Source organism: Meles meles, chromosome 1 (assembly GCF_922984935.1).
Source record: "Meles meles chromosome 1, mMelMel3.1 paternal haplotype, whole genome shotgun sequence".
Lineage (NCBI taxonomy): Eukaryota > Metazoa > Chordata > Mammalia > Carnivora > Mustelidae > Meles > Meles meles.
In genome coordinates this window covers 116,229,637-116,244,537 of record NC_060066.1, presented here as the reverse complement: position 1 = coordinate 116,244,537, position 14,901 = coordinate 116,229,637, and the positions used below count along the sequence as shown (strand labels likewise).

Here is a 14,901-nt window from a genome sequence, read left to right as displayed (position 1 = left end):
AAGTTGCAATAAATTGAAGAGGATTGAAATCTTCCAAAAATAGTTGTTTTATGAGAGTGGAATTAAGCTAGAAATCAGTAACTGAAAAATATCAGGGAAAACCTCAGATATTTGGATTTTAAAAATCGCTCTTCTAAAAACCCATGGGTCAAAGAAGACAGGAAATTAGAAAGTATACACATATTTTTTAAAGATTTTATTTATGTATTTGACAGAGAGAGAGCACAAGCAGGGGGAGTAGCAGACAGAGAGGAAGAAACAGACTCCTTGCTGAACAGGAAGCCCCATGGGGGTTTCAATCCCAGGCCCGTGGGATCATGACCTGAGCTGAGGGCAGATGCTTAACAGACTGAGCCACCCAGTGCCCTGGAACCTTTTTTTTTTTTTAATAGTTTTTGGTGGTTGTTTTGTTTTGTTTTGTTTTTTAGATTTTACTTATTTATTTATTTATTTGAGAGAGAGAGAGCATGAGACGGGGGAGGGTCAGAGGGAGAAGCAGACTCCCCACCAAGCCGGGAGTCCGATCCAGGACTCGATCCCGGGACTCCAGGATCATGATCTGAGCCAAAGGCAGTTGCCTAACCAACTGAGCCACCCAGGTCCCCCCCACACCGGAAATGTTTTTAATTAAACAGTAATTAAAGCATAACCTAAGTTTGTGGGATGCAATAAAGTAGTGCTTAGAGAAAATTTAATTAGAAATGTGTCAGAATAAAGGTGTTTTCAACTGAATGATCAAACTTCTTTCCTAAGAAAATAGAAGACAAACTTTAAAAAAAAAATGACAAATTAAGCACAAAGCAGGACAAGAAAGCAAATAATAAGAGCAAAATCAGTGAAATAAAAATGGGAAAATACTAGGGAAAAACCAATGAAACCAAAAGCTGGTTGTTGAGATCAATAAAATCAATAAACCTCTGGCCAAACTAACATAAGAAAAAGAGAGAAGACACACATTGCCAATATCAGGAGTGAAAGAGGGGAACCTATAGAACCTGTAGGCATTTGTAAGGGAACACTGAACATTTTTATGCCAGTAAATTCAACTTCGGCAAAATGGGTCAATTCCTTGAAAGATACAAGCTGCCAAAGTATACTCAAAACCCAGATAAGCTGACTAGACCTCTATATTCAAGAAATTGAATCTGCGGGGACAAACATTCCTACAAGAGAATTCCTGGCCCAGATGGCTTCACTGATGAATTCTCTGATATACTTAAGGAAAAGGTAACAGCCATTCTATATATTCTTTCAGAAAACACAAGAGGAAGGAATACTCCCCTAGCCTCATTTGTGAGGCCAGCAATTACCCTGAAATGAAAACCAAACAAAGACTTTACAAGAAAACCACAGACCCATATAGATGCAAATCCTGAACTAAATATTAGCAAATTGAACCCAGCAGTGCACAGCACGGGCAACACATCATGACCAAGCAAGAGAGATGCTCCCAGTGCAGGGCTGATTGGACATTCAAAAGCTAAGCAGTGTTATTCACCATTTTAAAAAGGCAAAAGAAAAAAAAATGATATGATCATTTCAATACAAGTCAAAAAAGCACTTATGAGAATTCAACATCCATTCATTGCAGAAACCAGCAGCAAGTAGTAGTAGTTGATAAAGGGTATCAAGGGGGAACCTACAGCTAACATCATTTCATGGTTAAAAAGCAAATACTTGCTCTCGAAGTTCAGGACAAAGGCAAGGATGTCCATTGTTATCACTTCTATGGAACAGTGTACTGGAATTACTAGTGAATACGATAAGGTAATACAAAGAAATTAAAGGGGTCCAAATTGGAAAGGAAGAAGTAAAACTGTCTGTATTCACAAGACTACTTGAGAGTGTCCATAGAAAATCCTAGAGAATATACAAAAAAATCTAAAATTAATAAATGAGTTTCACAGAGTCATGTGACACAAATTTATTTGTATATAATAGCAACAATTTAAAATTGAAAAAATATCATTTTTAATAAAAATGTGATATATTTAGATAAATTTTACAAAATAATGTTTAAGACCTGTGCAAAGCTATAAAATGCAAAACTGATGAGAGAAAATCAAAGAAGAGACTAAATAAATGAATTGGTGATATTAATAATAAAATAAATGAAAAGATTACCATTCAGGGTTGGAAGATCTTCTTTAAGTCATCGGTTCTCCCCAGATCAGTCTTCAGCACAATCAAACCCAATAAAATTTCCAACAGACCTTTTTTTGCAGGCAGATGTTGACAACCTAATACCAAAAGTTTTATAGAGATGTAAAGCACCTAGAATACCCAAAAATAACTTTTTTTTAAAAAGATTATTTATTTATTTATTTGACAGACAGAGATCACAAGTGGGCAGAGAGGCAGGCAGAGAGAGGGGGGAAGCAGGCTCCCTGCTGAGTAGAGCCCCGATGCGGGGCTCAATCCCAGGATTCTGGGATCATGACCTGAGCCGAAGGCAGAGGCTTTAACCCACTGAGCCACCCAGGCGCCCCCCAAAAAATAACTTTTATCAAGAAAAATAAAGTTGAAGGACTTATCCTACCTGATTTTAGAACTTACTACAAAGTTACATTAATCAGGACAGTATGATATTGTCAGGTAGGAATGGACGTATGAATAATAGGATAGAATTTAGTATGAAATAAACCCACAGATATGGTCAGTTGATTTTTATTTTTTGAGGGGGACTGAAATTTTGATCACCTTTTAAAAATGTTTTATCCAATTATAACATACATAGAGAAAAATGCACACAGTCAACTGATTTTTAGCAAAGAAGACAAATCAACTCAATGAGGAAAAGATAATCTTTCCAGCAGTTGGTGCTGGGAAAATTGGATGTCTTTGTGCAAGCAGTTTAACTTCAACTTGCCTGTCGCATCATATGCAGTTATTAACTCCTTGGGAGACTCTGACATAAAGCCTAAAACTACAGAAGTTCCATAAGAGAAATGTAGGAGAAAAATCTTAGTGACTTTGGTTTAGGCAAAGATTTCTTATATAGGACACACAAAGCACAAAGCAAAAAAAATTCATTACTTAGACTTCAAAATGAAAAATTTTTGCTTCTTGAAAGACATAACTAAAGAAAAGCAAGATGCAGACTGGGAAAAATAATTGCAAAACATATACCCGATAAAGAACTTGTACCCCGAATACAGAATGGACTCTTGCAACTTAATAATGAGAAACAAACAAACAAAACATGGACAGAAGATTTGAACAGACACTTCTCCAGAGGGCTAAGAAAATGGTCAATAAGCATGGAAAGAGATATTCAATTACTTAACATTAGGGAAATGGAAATCAAAACCACAATGGAGATATACCACTATGCCCCTGTTAGAATGGCTAAAATTAGGGTGCCTGTTTGGCTCAGTCAGTTAAGCGTCTGCTTTTGGTGCAGGTCATGATCCCAGGGTCCTGGGATCAAGTCCCATGTCGAGCTTCCTGCTCAGCAAGAAGTGTGCTTCTTCCTCTGTCCTTTCTCCCTGCTCGTGGCTCTCCTTTCTTTCTCTCAAATAAATAAATAAAGTCTTAAAAAAATAAATCTAAAAGACCAACCATACCATCATTGGCAACGATAAGGAAGAATTGCAACTCTTATATCCCACTGATAGAAATGTAAACTGAAACAGACCCTTTGAAAAACATTAGCAGCTTATTTAAAAGGGAGACATACACTTGCCATATGACTCACCTTTACCCAAGGGAGGTAGGAACACGGATGGACACAAAGACTTTGATGCAGATGTTCATAGTAGCTTTATTAATAATGGTCCCAAACTGGAAGGAACCTAAATACCCATCAGCTGAGGAATGGATAAACAAATTGTGACCTATTCATACAATGAAATATTGCTGAACAACAACAAAAGGATTGAACTGTGACCTACTGATTACACACAACAACATGGATAAATTTCAGAATCATTCGTGCTAACTAAAAAAAGCCAGATGCAAAAGTCTACAAACTGAATTATATCATTCATGTGAAATTTTAGAAATGTTGAAACTGTAGTGACAGAACTTTATGCATATATAGTATTTTTCTTTAAAAGGGGGGAGGGGAACAAATGAATTCTAGGTTCTTTTGCCCACCTGTGTATCATAACAGAGGGCATACTGCTGTCTTAAAGATTTTTAACATATGCATGAACAATCAAAAATTTGTCATAATCATCCAACGAATGAAGCAGATGATTAAGTTGAATTTTTACTATTTAGGATCAATGAAATGTGACTATAACATGCTGAGAATTTTTGTTCTGGCAACCTCCGATAGGCTCTGAGAAAACCTCTAGATAGCTAGTGCCAAAAATGATGTCCTTACAGCTTCATCGTTGGAATAAACTTATAACCTCTTGAATTCAGTGCTTTGAAGGATACAAGATACAAGTGTTTTGAGAATTATATTTTTTCCCCTCAAAGATAATTGAGTTTTGTTTCCTTTTTTTTTTTTTAAGATTTATTTATTTGACAGAGAACACAAGTAGGCAGAGCAGCGGGCAGAGGGAGCGAGAGCACAAGTTGATGGGGGTAGGGCACACAGAGGGAGAGGGAGAGGGAGAAGCAGGCTCCCCACTGAGCAGAGAGCCTAAAACAGGGCTTGATCCCAGGGGATCATTACCTGACCTGAAGGCAGATGCTCAGCCGCCTGAGCGACCCAGGTACCCCTAGTTTTCCTTTTTTTAAACAGTCACTTTGTATTTTTGCTGGTAGTAGCCAGTAATAATCTGATTTTATATTCAGATAAAGAACCAAAGTCAGATGTCCAAGGAACCAGCTCAAGGGCTGCCAAGCACTCCTGAACATTGACTCAGGATGACCAACTGCCCAATAGCTGCCTCAGAAAGAATAAGAAATAATTTTCTAATAAACAGAGCTACTGAAATTGACACAGGCTACCTGGGGATAAGGTGAATTCCCCGAGTTTCGGGTGGTGACTAGACTCCAGGGTCAGGAACGCAGGAGAGAAGTTACGAGCATCTCATGAGTGAGAGGCCGATGGGGGTGCTCTGTGGGTACAGAGCTGGGGCCTCGCTCCCCAAATGGCTTCCAGCCGGAAATGTCCTGAGCTTCACGGGAAAGGCTTCTTCCAGCTTTAGTGTCTGTGAGTGTTTGGATAAAGGTCTTCTGTGGTGTGCCATTTGAATTCAATTTTCAGGACAGCAATCCCGTACCCTGTTGTTAAAGATGTTACAGAGCGTCGCTCTACAGTTCTGAAAGATGCCATCCCGTACCGGTTGAAAACGGTCCCAGAGATCATCTGCAGTAAAGCAAATGTGCAGATTCCTGTTTGCTTCAAGGCTACCGATTACCTTTTCATGACACACTAAGTTTTCTGGAAAATAACTGAAGAATTGCCCTTATTATTGGTTTAATGGAAGAGATTTTAGATCTCTAGCGCAGACCGGGATCTTGTGGTAAATGCCGAAAGGCAGCGTTCTTTTTCCAGAAGCACTCGTGGCTTCAAATAATATATTCAGTACTTAAAAGAGCTAGCATCTTCTTCCAAATTGCCTGGCAGAAGAGGAGAAAGCCCCAGATGGTCGGGTTTGGCAGTGCCTGGGCCGCTGTGCTCAGGACACCATCTTTAAAGTAGATGAAGATTTATTTCATAGTCAAGCAAGGAAGGGGAAGCATATTTTAGGATGGAGTATTTAAATGCCTCCCTCCTTAGAAGTTGAGAGAGCATGAACACAGATTCTTTGCACTAAATTAATCCCTATCATAGTCCTTCTACTAATTTGTTCAGCAAATATTTAGCAAGCACCACAGAGTATTGTCCCATGGGAGACAGTGCGAGAGGCACAGACACGAGCGGGATACCAGACTTAGCCTGAAGTAGCTCGATGCAGACAAGATGGAAAAGGAAGCAGCTCCAGGAGTGTGTCTGAAGCATGCCATTTGAATGGATCAGGGACTAGGGAGAGTGGAGGTCAAAGGAAGGAAGGAATATTGCTTTTGAGTTATTTAAGGAAAGAGTGGTTTCTGTGGGCCATGCAAGTAGCCCCAAGGAAGGGCACAAGCGTATCCTATTTGGCAGAAATGTCAAGGAGAACGAGAGGCAATTACTTTGGTGATTAGGACCTTGCTGTTGACCTTCAAGAGTAGGACTTTGAGGAGAGCGTGCTATCAGAAGCCAGGTTGTAGTGAGCTACAGGGCAGGTGTATTTGGGGAAATGGAGAATTGGTCACTCATTGAAGATGTCTACTAGTCAAGGGGGTAAGTACAACACAGTCGATGAGATTTTGTTCCTCAGAAGGATAAATTGTTATTTTGAGAGCAGAGTCTGGCGGGTTATTGAAGGGAGAGGTTGAATATGTTTGAAAGGGAATAATTGCATTGCAAGATCCTGGGGAGAAAAATGTTAATAAAGGAAAGAACCACAGGATAATTGATAGTATTTTTGATAGGGAAATTAACTGCCGTAATCTGTAGTTTTGCATTTTATGTAAAGAGATAACATTAAGAAATACCTGTAACATTAAGAAATTATCTATTCAGAAACTGAAATATCATTAGTGATTAGTAATTCAAGTAAGAAGTTGGGCAGGAAGAAAAATTAAAAGTAGTTCCATATTTAGAGTCTTGTTCTTTAAAGAACATTAATGATTTATACCCTCTGGTGGTCATTTAATGGGGTTATTCCTTATCTTCCAATGGAACACCAAGAAATGCACACTGAAGAGAGTGGTTTTCCTGGACCTCCCCTCTGTCTTTTATATCCGTCAGACTTACTCCCCGCACGCACCAGAGCTTGTCATGCTAACCACCATTTCACGTCACTGGTTGTTGAGCCACGTTGGAAAGGAGAGGCATGTAGCCTCCGTGCTGGGTGAGACTTAACATCCCTACGAAGCTTGCTTTACCGCAGGATAGTTTTCCAAGAGCTCTGTCACTGAGGAGGAAGCAAGTTTAATCCCCACCATGACCTCCACTGTGGAAGATTTCAGGGGGTTTGGCAAGACAGTGGGAGAATATTTGCATGCATGCGTTGTGTGCGCTCACTCAACCTGAATGGGTAACCTGTCATACTACCTCCTTACTGTTCGACATCAGTACTCGCGTCTCTGGCTCCTTCAGAAGTCAGTGTGTCACTTGAAGGCATTTTTCTCCCTGAAGGACCTCACGGTGTTTTACCCTTGTCCTCCTCAGACACAGGTGTGTTTGCAGTGGTGAATAGCCATTCCTTGTCTCTGCTTGGGAAGCTGACGATCAGCGCGGCCTTTAACGTGGTGTACATCTACACCTCCGAGCTGTACCCCACGGTCATCAGGTGCGCCTCACACACCCTGCATGTTTTGCGGTAGACGCTTGCCACAGCAGAGGTATGGTTCTTGTTCCACCGGGACCATAGTTAGGGTGGACCGGCAACAATTCAGCAGGCTGGCCTAAGCCCAGAAACTGCCTGTGTGGACTGCACTCAGCCCATTTGGCGGAAGAAAACGTAGCTATATTTTGAGCTAAATTCCCTCATGTAAATCGTGAGAGAAGTCCTCTACACTAAATGCATCCCATCACCCAAAGATTGCTCAGATGCCATCTTGATTTCAGTGGACTGGATTTATTCAGTCACCCATCCTGTGTCAGGCACCTGTCAGGCAAGGGGACTTTGTCCCTGTTGTCACAGAACCTACATCTTCACCCAAAATATACACATTGTTGAAAAGGTAATTCCACTTAGGAGTGAAGATGAGGTTTCCATATTAGTTGTTAAATGTGACTTCTAATGAGTAGGACACGCTCCTATCAAAGGGAACATATTCTGTCTGAAGTTTCCCCTCATAAAATAAGGCTGAAAAGCAAATGCGGAGGGCAGGGATGTGGCTCAGTCTTCCTCAAACTGCCTCTGTGGTCCCGGCAGGGGTTTCCTAGCTCAGCACTTCCCCAGGCTTTTCAGAGATCATTCTAAATGTTTCCTCATCCCTGCAAACTTAATGATTCTTTCTGCCTATTAATTTTAAATCCCTTTCCCCCCAATTTTTCCCAGGCTGGCTGTGATGGGCTAGTCATTTCCTCATTATTCCTCTGACCTGTTTTCTCTGGCTGCTAGCTGTGATGTTAGGGTGACCATTTTGTCCAAACTGGGACACTTTTGAGAGCAATTAGGCTGGGGCAAAAGGGTGATGTCTGGCCACCTCACCTGTAACCACTCTCATTCCCGCTCCCTCCCATCACTTGCGTGGCTGTACTCCTAACAAAGGTAATGTTCCTGGTTTCCTGAGAATATGTGCTCAATTCCTGTTCATATGCCTGACCCTTGAATTGTCAATTAGTTGAATTTAAATAAATGGGAAGACTTTTCAGATCATAAAACCCTGGGTCTCCATGGGTATATCAATTCATAGGAAACCTCACACACAAAAACCCATTAAGAACATTGGACAAGAAATATTCGCATGGTCATTTCTGCACCGTCCTCTGTGATAACTGCACTGTCCAGTATGGTAGTTACTAGCCTCGTGTGGCTATTTAAATTTAAACTAATTAAAATGAAGTAAATGAAAAACCCAGTTCCTTGTTCTCACTAGCCCCATTTCCAGCGTTCGTAGCAGCAGGTGTCTAGCAGCTTTCATATTGGACAGTGCGGTTACAGTACATTTCAGTTCCAGTTCCAGAATGTTCCACTGCTCTAAAGGAGACCATGCTTCTTCCACCTTGGGATTTATTATTATAGGCCCATTACAGGGTCTTTCCCCTCCCCACTCCCCCGTCCCAGAACTTACTGATTTTCCGCCTTTTTTATGCTTTTCAGGAACGTTGGGCTTGGAACTTGTTCTATGTTCTCCCGAGTCGGTGGGATTATTGCTCCCTTCATCCCCTCACTGGTTGGTTTGTACCTCCTGGTTTTGTTTTTCTGGATTCTCTGCTTTGGAAATGCTTGTACCTTTGCTTACAACGTGGTAACAAACAGTTGCCACTGAAGATCAGCCTGCCCCGAGTGTGAAGCTTGTCTTAGATTACGTATGGCTCAGAGCACAGGGGCTCTGACCCAGGATGCTCTCACCCTCGAGACTCTGAGTGTCTGCTTTTCTGCATTCATTGGAGAGTTAGCTAATACCAGCATGCCCCTTCCTGTCTCCATTCGTAAGTCAGTCAGTGAATATTTGTGAAGCTTCCACAGTTTGCTGGGCTCTGTGCTGAGCGCTTCAACATCTGTCGCAAGCTTCACAAGAACCATATGAGGCAGGGATAGTTAGTATCCTCTATTAAAGAGGAGAAATTCAGCAGAAATGGGCTACATAACTTGCCCAAAGTCATACCACTTAGACAAGAAAATTAGAAGAGAAACATGCCTAGTTGTGGGTCTATTAAGAGCTTTTTAGTGTTTTTTATTTTTTTTAATTTTTATTATTTTTTTTAAAGATTTTATTTATTTATTTGACAGAGAGAGATCACAAGTAGGCAGAGAGGCAGGCAGAGAGAGAGAGGGAAGCAGGCTCCCTGCTGAGCAGAGAGCCCAATGCGGGACTTGATCCCAGGACCCTGAGATCATGACCTGAGCCGAAGGCAGCGGCTTAACCCACTGAGCCACCCAGGTGCCCCTTTTTAGTGTTTTTTAAATTTCACAGTCAAGAGAAAGAGGGTAGACTTAATAGCTGCCCTGAAAATCCTTCCAGTCTTGAAATGTTCTGGTTCTGTGATGGATTAATCCACAGAGCCCCTGCGCATGTCTCTGCTGGGTCCAACCCGTGGCCCTCCCAGCCAGTACTCAACAAAGGGTGACTAGAAGTGCTTTGCAGACAGCTGTTCTCCCTACTTCCTAGCCATGCCGGCAGGCCAGGTCCAAGGACTCAGGGGGTTCCTGCAGGACCAGTCAAGAGAGTCCTTGGCTTCACATAGCATGGAAATCAAGTAAGCCAGCCGGAGGTGAAACAGTTCAATGAAGATCCAGAGAAACCAGATACAGACGGAGTGACTGGGAGGCTCATAAAGGAAAGGAGGGAATCTCATCTTCGTCCAGAGGGCTGGGAGTGGTCTGGTGTACGTGTCCTCTCACGCATCCAGGCATCCAGGCACGGTGTTATTCCTTGGAGCCAAGGGGTCTTGGCATGGAGATGTCTAGAATGTCTCCAGTGGTCTGGAATGTGCATATACAATAGCTTCACGTGGTGGTCATTCTCTCCTGGTCCTTCCTGAGATGTTATCTGCTCTAGAGAAATCATTAAGTCTTGGCCCCTGCAAGAAGGACCTATGTGATTTGCATTACAAGCCTGTGTAAAGTCAGGCAGGGTGCAGGTCTGAGCAACTGGAGAAGCAGGAAAAGCAGCAAAAGGGAAAACCAGTTTTTTCTCTCACAGCATCTCTTCGGTTTCCTGGTCTCCCGAGTACAGGAGGGTGTCTCTGAAATCCCACCGTGGCCTTTTCTTTCTCTTTCTTTCTTCCTTTCAGTCTTTCTGGTCTTTCTGTCTATCTTTGACCTGCAGTACACTTCCTTTTCATGAGTATCTCTTTCCATGTCTCCTGCTTAATTTTACACAGTCAGACCCTTCCTCTAATATATATTTGTTCCATTCTCTAAAGTGTGTGGGACCTTAGGGGTTATCTCCTAGAACATTAGACTACCTAGCCCTGGGTCTCTGTTCCTGCTCAGTTGAGAAGAGGTGAGAGCGTCGTGTCCCCCATGACTCAGCAGCACACCCACAGTGTTGGACCTGTGTGTGGATGTGGGATCCAGAAGTGAGATTCTGCCCGGCCACCTCCGTCCCCTGCCCTGCCTTGCCCATCATCTCTTTACTTCTGAAAAATCAGGCAGAGGATATCCGAACTAGGAGGGGTCCTGTCCACACAATTTGGAAGCCCAAATAAGATGGTAAAGCTAAACAAGTCCTAACAAGAACTCAAGAATGTTAATGAGCTCAGAAAGGCCACAGAGCAGCACACAGTTTTCTGTGCTGTTATCTCTGAACCTGTTTGTGTTTGGAGAAACTCTGTACGTTTTCCTGAGAATGTCTGTTGGATCTCTGAAGCAAAGCTGTGTCTCCCTGTTCAGTTCGGGTAGTTTCCAAGCCACATGGACGTGCCAGGGTTCTTTAGGTTTTTCTTTTTCTTTTCAGGGCATTCATACGTTTAACCCTTGTCCTCCCAGGTATGTTGCTGAAGTGGGAGAGCGGGGTTCTTGTCTCACGGAGTTGAAGAATGAATGTTGTGGAAAAAGGAGAGAGGAAAGTGATAGATTTTTTATTAAACAGGGATACAGGGGAAAAAAAAAAAGCTCTCAGGAGGGAGAGGGGCCCCAACAGGGTTGCTGCCCAGATTGCTGCTTTTAGGGTAGGTCTTTTATTGAACCCTAGCTAACCAGGGAACTTAAATCTTTTTAATTTCTCTACTGATAGCACCTTTGTGTAAGGACCAGTGATAACATCTTTAACAGCTTACTTTTTTTTTTTTTAGGGTCTGGTTATTCTCTGATAGATCCCAGTTGACTGTCATAAAAAAGACCCCTTCCGGGGACACCTAGGGCAGGGCAATCTGGTGTTTTCCCTTATCTCTGGTTTCCTCACACCTCCACATTTTGGGGATTTCTGTGAACCTGATCACAGAGCCCCTCCTGTCCCTTACTCAGTGCTAAGTAAATCAGCAGCTTGGTGGGTGGGGGGATGGTTTGACTGATACGAGTGTGGAGAACTTCAAAGTTTATGGTGCGCAAGTCTTTGGGATACCTCCCAAACAAAGTGTATGTGGAGATCCCTGTGTTCTAAGGGAGTTGCGTGCAGTGAAAGCAGTACCCACCCCCCACTTCCACTCTGGTCCGCATACCTCTGAGGCCTTTCTGTGTACTCATCCCCACTTCTCCGTGCCTGAGCAACCACTCCATGATTTTCCAGGGTAACTCTCCATGGGGAAGAAGTGGCTTCTAGTGGGAAGGCATGACTTGGATAGTAAGCATGACCATGCCTCGGGCACAGACTGCTGATGTCACGTGTTGGGAACCGGATACCGAGTTTTCATGTTTTTGTTCTACTCCCTGCCCCCACAGAGATATGTGCAGTGGTCTTTACCCTTCATTATCTTTGGAGCCACCGGCCTGACTTCGGGCCTCCTGAGTTTATTATTGCCGGAAACCCTTAACAGCCCGTTGCTAGAGACATTTTCTGACCTTCAGGTGTATTCATATCGGAGACTGGGGGAGGAAGCGTTGTCCTTACAGACCTTGGATCCCCCACAGGTATGGTGTGGTTTTCTTAATCGTTCATAAGTACCACTTGGGAGGATGACAGTTTGGGGGGCGGGAGGAGAGAATGTTCAGTTACTTTTTTTTTTTTTTTTTTTTTTTATTTGACAGACAGAGATCACAAGCAGGCAGAGAGGCAGGCAGAGAGAGAGGAGGAAGCAGGCTCCCTGCAGAGCAGAGAGCCTGATGCGGGGCTCGATCCCAGGACTCTGGGATCATGACCTGAGCCGAAGGCAGAGGCTTTAACCCACTGAGCCACCCAGGTGCCCCTTCAGTTACGTTTAATAGAACCAAGCAAAGCTGTTGGAAAACAAAGGTGTGGGATTAATAGCAGCTGGTTTTTTTAGAGAAGTGAAGATGGCCAGTGAGTCATTCACTTTCGTAGAACACTTTAGGGTAAAATCTTAGGGGAGATGTCATAAAGATTCATTTGTCCGTTGAGTGCTAGTTAATAATTTTCATTTTAGAAATGTCATGGTGTCATGTGACCCTTCTGGTTCTCCTTTCCGGTTTCAGTCCGAGGACAAGGACGACACTGTAGGCAGTGAGAGTGAGGAAGAGGAAGAGTTCTTTGATGCGGACGAAGAAACCCAGATGATTAAGTGAAGTGGCCCCGGATCCCGCGTCACAGGCTGATGATTTCCTCGCCTCTGGCGAAGGCAGGCTTTCCCGGGAAGCGTCGAGAGTCGTGGAAGTACAGGCTTGCACACACACGGAAGATCCTCAGCACGGCTCGGCTTTTTTCAGGCGCAAAGGAGGATGGAGAAGAGATTTCATGAGTGAGGACATCGCTGTACTGAGCGAGTAGTCATTCATTAGTCAGCAGTTCAGGTTCATTTCTGAACCATGACTTCTGGCCAGATAGCTGCAGTCCACATGCCAGAGTGGAAAGCTAATTTGTTTCTGGAAGTCTGATCGTGTTGCTTATCCTTGATCATGCCAAAAGGCAGACATGTAAAATTCCTTCTGCCCTCTTAGTGGGATAAGATAAACCATCCTTAAGATTTCATCCTAATACCACATTTGACATCTACCCCTTATCATTTGTGCCTCACCAGGAATCTCAGGCCGACTGGTGTTCGCATTCCAGTTTCATGCCAGAGGAAAAGCACTGAGGACGTTGTGTGTGGCCCAAGGCCTCCAGCTCTCCCCTAACTGATGAGAGGTGGGTCACCCCTTGCTTTCTGGGCTCAGGGTTGGCTCCCTGTGACTTGAGCCCCACAGACAATCCCCTAGAAAAAGCCAACTGTACTGAAGCGATTTTTCTCAGAGCCAGAGGTGTGGCTGCAGCTCCCGGTCCACTCCCTTTGACAGGCAGCTTGTGTCACTTCCTCCATTCTGACTTGGGCACATCTCCAGAAACCGGTCCATCTCAGATTCCAGTACCAGCAATCACTTCAGAACTGTTCACCGAGGGATGAATCTTCGTGAAGGTGGAGGGCAGCCGCAGAGTGACAGACATGTCAAGACCTTGAAAAGGGGCAGCTTTTATAAGGAAGAAAAGAAAATGATCTGTCCCGGGTTTTCGTTCTGTTTTCTGCGTTGTGCAATGAGGCACTTAGGCGACTTAGGCGACCGTTAAGAAACTTGAACACTTCTAATCCCAGGTCAGTCCCGGCCTCTGTAGTCAGAGTGGAAAGCAAGTAATATAGGAAGTGTGGTTTTTTTCATGAAGTACTGCCAACTTTCAAATAAGTCTGTCACACATAGTTTTCTAAAATCATATGCTGAAAGTACCTGTTTCCCTCAACACTTGAATGCTATCTCAAGTAGGAGTGTTAACCTGGAGTCAACAAGTTTGTGCAATATGGCTTTAGGCCACTTTCCCAACCAGGAACTTTACTGTGTCTTCAGAATTTCCCATTTTACCAACTCTTGGAGAAAGAAGTTGCATTGGAGGTAAAGAAAAGACGTCATGGGGCCTGCTTCTGGAAATTTCGGAGGCATCACCCCCAACTGGCTCTGACACTTCCTGTCTGCTTCTGCGTTAAGCTCTTAGTTTACACTCTGTCAGTCTGTACCTTTGTATGGGTTAAAGTATTTTTATGTCCTTTAAGCCTTTGATGATATTTTGAGCTCTTTATACATAGGGGCCATCTCTCCTGCTGTGTTTCTCTCTGCTGTGTCCAGAAGAATATGGGCCTAGACACAGTAAGGACCTAATATTACTGTTTCTAACCATCGAGAAAACTGTGGATGTGAATGGTACTTGCAATATCATTTTTATAAATCCCAGGCAAATGTCACTCCCACCCCCAAACTGCGGAATCCTGCTTGTCTATCTCTGGCAGATGGAGACCCTGCCCACCACCAGGAGAGGAAGAGAGGAGGAACTCACAAGGACACTTAGAAGATCTTCTTAGTAGTTGGGCATTAAAAATAAAACAATGAAAAAAAATAATAATAAAATAAAACAATGAACTAGCAGATGTGTGCTCTTTGGTCAGTTAGAGCATTCTTTGCATTATGAGGATAATATGTCCCATTAGAAAAAATTTGGAAATTGGAAGTTAAAAAAAAAAAACCATAGGCCCAACACCCAGAGGCAACCAGTGTTATGGCTTTGTTCTAACTGAAGACCAGTTGGGAAACCATCTCTCTGCTGGCACCGGGATTCCCTCTGCTCCCGGCTAAATAAGCAAGGATTCCATTAGTTTTATCCTTGGGTCTCCTGCTTTCCCAGCTGTGGGCTGGAAAAAGGGATGGGGATACACATGTCGCT

At 43.2% G+C, this 14,901-nt stretch overlaps 1 protein-coding gene across 1 annotated transcript in view; it reads left to right on the top strand.

Annotated features, from left to right (window-relative positions):
• Nucleotides 1–14,568, top strand: part of SLC22A15 (solute carrier family 22 member 15) — an 80,554-nt gene extending 65,986 nt beyond the window's left edge. The window contains exons 9-12 of the mRNA XM_045982142.1: nucleotides 7,160–7,280; nucleotides 8,760–8,832; nucleotides 11,985–12,173; nucleotides 12,696–14,568. Of these exons, the coding sequence (XP_045838098.1) occupies nucleotides 7,160–7,280; nucleotides 8,760–8,832; nucleotides 11,985–12,173; nucleotides 12,696–12,785 (473 nt within the window). The 3' untranslated portion in view covers nucleotides 12,786–14,568. The remainder of the gene's footprint in view (nucleotides 1–7,159; nucleotides 7,281–8,759; nucleotides 8,833–11,984; nucleotides 12,174–12,695) is intronic.
• Nucleotides 14,569–14,901: the final 333 nt, after the last annotated feature.